Genomic DNA, 10362 nt, shown 5'->3' with positions numbered 1-10362 from the left:
AAATCCTAAACTATCGATTTCCTTGGCCTTCTCTCCAACCCACTTAGTTTCCTGAATGCATAAAATATTTAATTTCCTATGAATCATAATATCTATTAATTCCATTAATTTTCCTGTAAGGGAACTTATATTCAAAGTTCCTATCCTATTTTTTGTTTCTTGGACTAGCTTCTTTGCCCACATCCGTCCTTGATGCGGGAACCCTTGCCTATTTAACACTGCACCCGGGCACCGATGCAGCGGCTCTTGCACACTTGTCACTGTATTCAGGCCATACAGCGCGTCGCTTCCAGGGGACGCCCTAGCATTAACACAATTTCTTAAAGGATTCATGTCATTATTGTTCGACAAGTTTTACGCTGGCTGTCGACTATCTAACGCAACCCTTCACTTTTCTCATCCAGGACTTGGGACCTGGCAACGGCAGTGTTTATTTTTTTTTTTAAATTATGATGCATATAATTTAGACATTATAATGTTATATTTATAAAAATTATATCTTTATGCGTCTTATTTAGCATAGAAAAAAAGAAAGACAAGCTACTCATATTTGTGTACTACCCATCCCATAATTTACTAAACTTAAATAAAATAAATAAGCTTACGCTATAAAAGAAATAAACCTTAAAACTGTTTAATCATATCTAACTTCAAAGCTAAGATAAGATGCAAGAAAGTAAAGGAAGAAGTACTTAAAAAAATTATATGAGTGAGGATATCATACCACAATTTAATGATAATGAAATTTATATTTATTAGATTTATTATAAAATGAGTGTAATATAAAATTTAGCTGATTATTCATACAAAATTTTAATGAGGAATTAATCATTTGTAACTTTTTTAAAGATAGTTAAAGAATTACTATGATAAAAATAATTTTTGAAAATTATTATGAATATTATAAATATTTTATTTTTAAAAAGTATACAACATTTTTTTTAACTGTTATTACACTCTAATAAAGTCGAATTTAAAAACTGTCTACACATCACAAAATTTTTTAAAAAGAGAAAAAAAAAACGGTGATGAGACAAATAGATGATTGTAATCTAAAATATAAAACTGTAAGAAAATATGTCCAAACAGAACTTTTACCACCAATAAGCTGGTTGGTTCAGCGTGATATCCCAAACCCGCACCTCCTTCGAATCAACAAACCCAACTAACCGCGGCCGGCACTCATCTCCCAAACATGCCCCAGTACGGTTCCAACTCACCATCACATTCTTCCTCACATCAGGCCGAACAACGAAAGCCGAACTCTGCCCATTAATCTCCCCGCCGCCGGTAATCCCCGCCCCGGTAGCGTTCTCCGCGAGCACAACGTACCACCGCGACGACTCCTTTGGGTAGTCTTCCTCCCTGGTGCCGCCAAGAATCCTTGCTCCGCCCTCCACTTCTAGGATTACGTGGGACCGTAGGAACAGCGTACCAGTGAGGTAGTCGCCCCCGGCAGGGAAAATTACTCGGCCGCCGCCGGCAGAAGCGCAGGTGTCGATTGCGGATTGGATATGGTTAGTGTCGTAGTGGATGCCGTCGCCGACGGCTCCGAATTCAGAGACGGAAAAGGTGAGCGAGGCAATGCAGGGAGAGTACAGGGAGATGAGAAAGAAGACAATTAGGGCAGACATTTTGCGGATAGTGATTGGAGCCGAAGAGTATTTCAATGCCCTTGTTTGACCCGTATAGGCGATTCATACGTAATCCCATTTTTTTATTTCTGGTGGGCGGTTTTTAAAACAAAGCTCGTAAATTTTGTATTAGAAATAGATACATTTAAAACAAGCTATCGTGCACGTATTCCGCGATTTGATTTTTTTTTTTTTTTTCGATTATCATGTTTGAGGGACTCGCTCAAGTGGTGCAAGGACCTAAGCACTGGAGGACAAAAAATTAAGACCAATCATATCCTCCAAGCAATGCCCTTTAGGGCTGCAAACGAGCCGAGCCGAGTATGTGAGTGTTCATGTTTGTGTTCATTTAATATCAGCTTGTTCTTGTTTGTTCGAGCTTTAGCATTTGTGTTCATGTTTGATTCGTTTAAATTAAGGAGTGTTCATGTTCGGTTCATGTTCAGTTCATGTTCGTTCGTTTAGTGTTTATCGAGCTTAATCGCGAACATATTTAACGAATTTTTTAAACTATCAAACAAACACGTTTATGATCATATCTATGAACAAACACATTTATAATAAAAGCAATTGCTTATGTAACAAAGGCAATGATTATTTATATTTATTAATTATATAGTCAAACATTAATTATTTTTATCGAGCTTATTGACAAGTTCAAAATCGAACACGAATCGAGCTTAATGTCGAGCTTGTTCACGAACTTCAAATGATATTGTTCACGAACATAAATGAGCCGAACACATTAGTGTTCAAGTTTGTTTATTTAAGAATTGAGTATTTAAAATATTGTTCATGTTTGTTTGTTTAGTTAATTAAACGATCGCAAACGAGCTTTAATCGAACTGAACAATGAGTAGCTCGTCGAACGTTTGGTTCGCTTGCAGCCCTAATGCCCTTCCCCCAGAGACATGCGACCTTAGAAATTCTTCTTTCAGCTAGACAATTCTATATGCGTCTAAGCTAGAACCAATACTTTCATACTCAAGGAGCTACCGACACACATCCTCCCTTTTCAAAGATTTTCCTCTCGCATGCACTTGAAAACAACAATCTAACACTAAACACCTTACTACCTCAATAGGGTGACCCCAATCTATCCATTAGTAGCTGGATAACAGTCGCCCCCTTCCATCAAAGTGGGGCGACTGTTGATTATCATTTGATCATACCCATCTTGCCTTCTCCAATGGACAACTAGCTCGGCACTAGTAAGCTATTCTTATGGAATGATGGGTTAGCTACGTACGAAGAATTGACTCCTGCATCTTTTCAAACCCTATCAAAGGAGAAGGAGGAAAGGGAGGGAGAGAGAGAGACTACGGACACTTTGGGAAAAGGAGTTTTGATAGCTTCATTCTTCTTCTACAAATCCATCTTTTTCAAGAGAAGATCATATAATGAGAAAGAGGGAAAGATGGTTAAAGATGTACAATCTTTAAAGTGATATTCTTAAAGTACTATACTACTTTTTATTGTATTTCCCAAGCTCCATAGTGTAGAGTTCCTACTTTCATTAATCTTGTATTTCTAACTTAGTTAATAAAAATTATGTCTAAAGTTCATGCTTCTCTCTAGCTCACATCCTTTATTCTTTTGGTATACTCATACCTCATAACATTTTTCCTAATAGTTCTACACCAACACGTGCAATAAGTACAACCAAATATCATCCACCAAACAAAATGCAATTTAATGTTCTATGAAGTGCGGTGAGTATGGATATTGATGCTGAATGAAAAAAAAAATGGTTTTGTACTAACCATGCGGAAGCCTCATAGAATACCATGAATCTCTAAGTATAAAACTTGTTGAGTTACTCGCTATAAAGGAGCACCTTTTGAAGAGCTTTCAAAATAACCTCGTCATGGATAACAAATTCTTTTATGAGTGGTTAGTTCATGAAAGGGACCATCAAATCCCGATACTCGCCAGGATCCACCAAAAGAAGCTCATGATTCTGATCCAGTCACCAATCTTACTTGCCTTTGGGTGAGAGATAAGAACTCTAGTTTGACTGTCAAATAAACGAAAGAAACCAAACTAGGACCAACGAACATCTTTTTAAGATCGATCTTTCAAGAAAGCGTACCCCTCCAATTCAAGGTACCTCTTTTTGAAGCTTCTTTACGACTTGAAAGACTTAACACTAAGGTGGTTCACTCACTTACTTAGTGGGGAGGTCACCTCCTTTGAGTTCAAGCGAATAGTTATTGTATAATTTTCCAGTGCCTAGAGACCTCCTAAAAGCTCATAGATCCTACTAAAGATGAGCTCAGAACTAGGGCAGTCACTGAGAAGCTTTATATTTTGATTCAAGAAAAAATACTTGATGTTAAAGGCCTTGAGTTGGCAGTCTCTCAAGTAATTCTGACTTAGTGGCTAAGAGAAGGTTCCTTCTGGTATATATTGGCCTTACTTTAGCCACGAAAGATGACAGAATTGTTGGAACTCTCATATAGTCATGTCAAATTGGAAGTGTACAATCAAGTTATTGAACTTATCACAATCAGTCCATTCAATAATCTGACTTCGAGAAGAAACTTTCTCTTAGAATTATCAGATAAAGAGTTTGATATCAAGGGAAAAGGAACCAAGTGCCAAGATTTCAACATAATAGAAGGCATCCTTATCCCTATGGCATACCTCCATATCTGACATTTCTCAGAAATAAAACTCCACCTGTACCAAGAATTGAAGAGGTATGCAGAGAGGTTTCTCACTAACCTCAAGAGTATCTAACTTATACTATGTTGAGATTATCTATGGTTGAGCTCATAGAGACCATCTAGAATAAGGAATTTTTTAGGCGTTTACCACATAAGAAATTTGATAACACTCATGACATGTCTTGATACTACACTTTCCAAAGAGATCATGAGCATGATATTGAGGAATGCCAACACCTGTGGAATATAGTTGAAGAAATCATTAAAAAAGGAAGCTCAAAGATTCATGCTAGCTAATCTGAATTGAAGACTAGGAAAGTCTCCAGTTGAAGAAGTTGCAAGCGAGTCAAGGTCATCAAGTTTTATTCATATTGCTGGGGTAGTTCCTATAATCATTGGAGGCAACTGAAGAACCCTTCACCACCTTCAAACAAATCATGAATCACTAAAATTAGCACTACTTCATATTTCTAATCCACCAATGACACATCAATTTCAATTAATAATAGATATAATCCCACCAATGGTAACCCTCCTAATGAAGCCATCATCATCATCACCCTAATCACTAACTATCAGATCAAAAATATTTTGATAGATATAGAGAGTTCAACAAATATTATCTTAAAAGTCATCTTTAACAAAATAGGCATGCTCGCTCTTGTATTGTTCATAATACGAGGCCACACTATGGATTCTTAGGGGGAAATAGGGGGAATGAAAGCATAATCGCCTACCAATCACTTGGGGCAAGGGAAATCATTAATACACCACCATGGGAGAGTTCATCAAAATTAAAGCTCCATCCACTTATAATTCCATATTCGGAAGACAGCTACTGAATACTTTCCATATTGTGTTATCCACATACCACGCTATTGTCAAGTTCCCTACTAAAAGAAATGAAATCACCATATGAGGTGACCTAACCTAATTGCACACTTACTACCTTTGAATAATATGTCTAGCTGACACTTTCAAAGAAACTTTATAAGTAGTCAAAAAACAAGGCCCAAACCTTGAAGCAACTGAGGCTATTAAGGAAGTACTTATAATTTGAGAATAATAAGGTGGATCCTTTAGGATTAGCACCTCTTTCAGCAAAGAGAATTAAGAAAAGCTAATCAAGCTCTCTATAAAAACCTCAAAGTGTTTGCATGGATAGTCATAGAAATGTTAAGTATCTTTGAAGAAGTTGCATGTCATCGACTTAACATTCAAAAGGCTATTATCCTTATCAAATAGAAAAAAAAAAACTATCGCCTGACTTGCCAAACCTATTCAAGAGGAAGTAGGAAAGCTACTTATCCATCATTTCATCAGTGAAGTATAATATCTAGATTGGATCTCCAATGTGGTGATGATTCAAAATTCAACATAAAAATGAAGAATGTGTATATATTTAACTAACCTAAACTTGGCAAGTCATAAGAATAATCACCCTCTCCCGAGGATTAATGCCTTAGTCAATTGTATAGTGGGTCATGTCATTATTGTTGAAACTTGTTTAATATGAATTAGGTTGTTAGACCTAAGCTTATATCCCAGCAGCAAACCAAGATGGGGGAGGGGAGGTTGAATTAGTAATTTAAAATTTTTCCCTCTTTAATTTTTCAACCGATAAAAACTTTAATGAATTTTTGAAAAAGATTTTTCAACCACAGATCAACAGAAACAGTAAAGTAAAAAAGAGCAGCAGAAAATAAAAAGACACGAGATTTATAGTGGTTCGATCAAACATGACCTACATCCACTCCCCAGAGGCACCCACCAAGTATTGCACTAATACCACTAGTGACTCTCCTTTTGTCCCCACAGCAAGGCGGAGAAGCCTTCACAAAAGCTCTCTTCCACCACTACCTGGTGTGGCAGAGAACCATCTTTTTTTACACTATCTAAGAGTTGGCAGAGAACCCTTCGTTCTTTCACACTCTCTAAGTGTAGGCAGAGAACCTTTCGTCCTTTCACACTCTCCAAGTTTAAGTAGAGAACCTTCTGTCCTTTCACACTCTTCAAGTGTAGGCAGAGAATCTCCCTTCCTTTTACACTCTCCAAGTGTAGGCAGAGAACCTTCCGTCCTTTCACACTCTCCAAGTGTAGGCAGAGAGCCTCCCATCCTTTTACACTCTCCAAGTGTAGGTAGAGAACCTTCTGTTGTTCACACTTTCCATGAGTGTCGACAGAGAACTAGATCTTCTTGAATGATCTTCACACGAAAAAACTAGAAGGACGAGAGAAAAGAGTGACGAAATCATAAATCACAATTGGAGAATCTTACTTTTGAGTACTAAGTGAACCCTTCACGCTCTAGTAGTAAGAATCCTCCTTCAAACACTCTCTCACACTCTCTCCTTCAATCTCCCTTTAGTTTGCATGAAGAACAGTGAGCAAAAAGATTACAAGATAGTTTTAAGTGGACCTTATATAGGAAAGACACGAAAAACCGTCCAAAAACTGCTAATTTTCAATTATGTACTCACTTGATCGTCCCGTACGATCGTGATTTCGTCCGTACGAACATCGCAAAAATTGTTACATACAAACCCAATATACATTGGTACAAAATGACTTCATACCCGATCATCATCTCATACGAACTAAGTTCATCTGGTAGAAACAGTTATATCAAGGGTTCGTTTGGACGAAACAGCGGGATGGTCCAAATTTTCAAGGAACAAAGGACTTCATCCTGGGACGAATATAGGAGTTCATTTGGACGATTAGTTCAAGTCATGTGTTCAGAGGACATCGTCCTGGGACAAACAAGGTGAATCGTCTAGATGATCTATTCAAGTCATGGGTCCAGAGGACATTGTCCTAGGATGAACAGGGTGAATCGTCTGGACGATCTTCTCAAGTCATGGGTCCAGAGGACATCGTCCTAAGATGAATGGTACACTTCGTATGGACGATCAGTACAAAGTTAGAAATCAGAGGTCATTTCCCTGGGATGAATGGTACACTTAGTCTGGACGAACAGTTCAAAGTGAGAATACATAGGGCATCGTCTAGGGATGAATAGGGAAATTCATCTGGACGATCAGGACTTAGAAAATTTTTCTCACTTCCTGTTCGTTCCATTGCTCTCCGAGGGGTATAACTGACCTGATCGTCCCGTACGATCAGAATAATTTTTTTTTAAAGATCTCCCCCAGTGTGTGTGTTAAGTTGCTCAATTATAATCACACTCTCTCAGACTCAATAAAGTGAATAATACAGACTTCAAATTATAAACTATCTTTATTGAATTTGATTTGAAGTCTTCATTAGTCTGGAGTTTGATTATCCTGAAATGTTAGTCCACACAAGAGGAAAAATAATTCTTCCAAAAAGTGTTAGGAGAAAATAATAATTAGAACAATAATATTTCGAATCATCAAAACTATACAAATTGCAAGAATGTAAAACATGCAAAATCTAAGTAGCAACTCTCTTAATAATCTACTTCTTTTTTATGATGACAAAATAATTATTATTTGTATAATAATTTTCAAATTTTAAGTATCTTCTAAACTCCCCCTGAATTGATAAACATGTGAGAATAAGGAGGCATTACACGACATTCTCTTTTTTCTTTTTCTTTTTTAAATACGAATAGATACGATACGAACAAAATACGAACAATATGAAATGATACGAATAAATACGAATAGATATGATACAAATAAAATACAAATAATACGAACAATATTACTCCTCCTTTTTAACAACAACAAAAAGAGAAGAAGAAAAAGAACTAAAATAGAAATGTAAGAAGTCATATGATAATCCTTTGATAATTGATCAGTGAAAGAGATTGAGATATATTTGCAAATACAATTGACGATTGTTAGAGAAATAGAAGGATTCATATGTTTTAAGAAGAGATATAACATAGACATGGAAAAAAATATCAAAATACATGAATCAATTTAGACAGTGAGATAAACAAAATCATTACAAAGTAGATGAATGTAAAATTTGTATATTTCAAATTTTAATGCTAAATAAAATTGTACAGAATATCAATTTGAATTAAAAGATTGAAAGATTGAAAAAAGAATCTACTACCAAATGTGGCGCTTTGCGCATCTTTTTCAATATTTTTGGCACATTTTTGTGCATCTTTTTACTTGTGAGCTTATTTTGTGCATCTTTTTTAAATTGCAAACCGCTGTGCATTCTTTTGATTTTTATATATTTGTACATTTTCAAGAGTAATCTTGATCTTTCCAAAATCAATAATAAAAAAATTTAAATTTTTCTAAGTACAACAACATTTATATTGATAAGAAAAATACAAAAATAAGAAAATATCATAATTGCAATAATAGTATAAAAATTTTGTTAATCTAACAAGAGACATATGATTGACATTCTTAACTAGATCAAGTTATAATCACAACTTAAATTTTTGAAAAATTAGATTTTTTTAATGAAATCAATTTTATGTTGTAATTCAAGATATAGCATTTTTTTAAGATCAAAAATTTGAAGGATGTTTATATATGCTAACACACATTTTTGAAATGAAATAAAAAAAATAGTAAAATAAGACAAGATAACTTTTATTGATATCATTTATAGAAGATAGTACATTATGCATTAATGATATCAATATATTGACAATTGAAAAACATATAAAACATAAGATTTTACTAAAACACAACATAAATACATAAAAACATTACTGGCAACATCACATCACATCTCATGTAGTAGAGAAAAACACATAAAACAAATACATTCATCACTCAGACGTCCCTGATCTGGAGGAGGTGGCTGGTTGTAGAAGTTAAAATAACTGCTCATCATAACTATATTGGAGGTTATACCATCTATTTTCTCTCGCATCCAACCCATATCCTGATGGTACTCAGCATCCTGCTGTTATAAATGAGTTTCAATTTGATCAAATCGTTGATCAAAATGAGTCTCTAGATGATCAAATCTGTGAATCAAATCTTGATAATTTGGTTCACTAGTAGGTGTAGGTGGAGGTGCTCCCATTTCCTCCTCTGAGTTACTAATGATATGTTGTTCATGTTGATCATCTTTATTAAAGATCGCTCAAAAAAATCCATCATTGTAGTAGAGAGGCTCCTCTAGATCATGATCTGGATGGACTAGATCATATTTCTTTTCCAAATGTAGGTCACAAGATGTCCTAAGGAAATATTTTTCTTTCTTTTATGAGAGACATGACCAATCTTAGAAAGTCCATAAATGTAGTCAATGATTAGTTGGGCTTCATCTATAGGTTGGCTAGTCATGATCAGATAAGTCACAGTAGAAATGAGAGGTGTGATATTTACTTGATCACCAGCTTTAGGTATGATGGAGGTGAGAAGAATATGCTGGATGATACGGGCATTGCGATTAAGAGTGGCTACCTTAGATAAATGACCTACTCCTCTACATCCTCTAATTACTTGATTTATTGCTGTCCAGTCAAAGTCAGTGGAATAGGTCAAAGTATGGCTCTAATCCCTTGAGTCCTTAAGTTTAAAAATATTCCTAAATCCTCTTTTGTTATCTTTATTTTTTTCTTAAAAATATAAGACCTAATCATAGAATGGTCAGAGTTTAAGGACATGTTGACAAGAAAGTAGTGGAAGGTCTCCTTATTGTAGAAATTGATAAGAGTGAAAATGAGGCCAAACTGGGTGGAAGCAAAGAGATTCATTACCTTAAAGTTGAGTTGTTCTTGAAGAAGAACTCTCGAGGGAGTGATTTTGGTTGAAGCAAACCTAGAGAATGACTCCTCATTTTCTTTGGACAGAAAGTTTCACTTGAGCTTTTAGAAGGTCCCTTAGCAAGTACCTTTTGCCTTTTACTTGAACTAGCCATGAAAAAGATCTAGGGGAATAGAGGATTGAAATGGATTTTTGAAGTGATGAAATTTGAGTCAAAACCCTTCAATTTAAAAAAAAAATGAGTTTTCGTACAAACGAAAGTCATTTCATCCCGTACGAATTTGGGTTCGTACATGCCAAAAATATTTTTTATGGATGAACGAATGTGTCCAAAAATGAAACGACTTTTTGTAAGCACACAAGTTATGAGGTGTCCTTTCGTAC

At 35.4% G+C, this 10362-nt stretch overlaps 1 protein-coding gene across 1 annotated transcript in view; it reads right to left on the bottom strand.

Moving 5' to 3' along the window:
* Positions 1-1735, bottom strand: part of LOC110106520 (polygalacturonase ADPG2) — a 6842-nt gene extending 5107 nt beyond the window's left edge. The window contains exon 1 of the mRNA XM_020836450.2: positions 1099-1735. Coding sequence (XP_020692109.1) covers positions 1099-1634 — 536 coding nt within the window. The 5' untranslated portion in view covers positions 1635-1735. The remainder of the gene's footprint in view (positions 1-1098) is intronic.
* Positions 1736-10362: the final 8627 nt, after the last annotated feature.

This window comes from Dendrobium catenatum, unplaced genomic scaffold (genome assembly GCF_001605985.2).
Source record: "Dendrobium catenatum unplaced genomic scaffold, ASM160598v2 fragScaff_scaffold_1568, whole genome shotgun sequence".
NCBI lineage: Eukaryota > Viridiplantae > Streptophyta > Magnoliopsida > Asparagales > Orchidaceae > Dendrobium > Dendrobium catenatum.
Note: the sequence above shows the minus strand (reverse complement) of the source record. Positions and strands in the feature narration are given on the sequence as shown.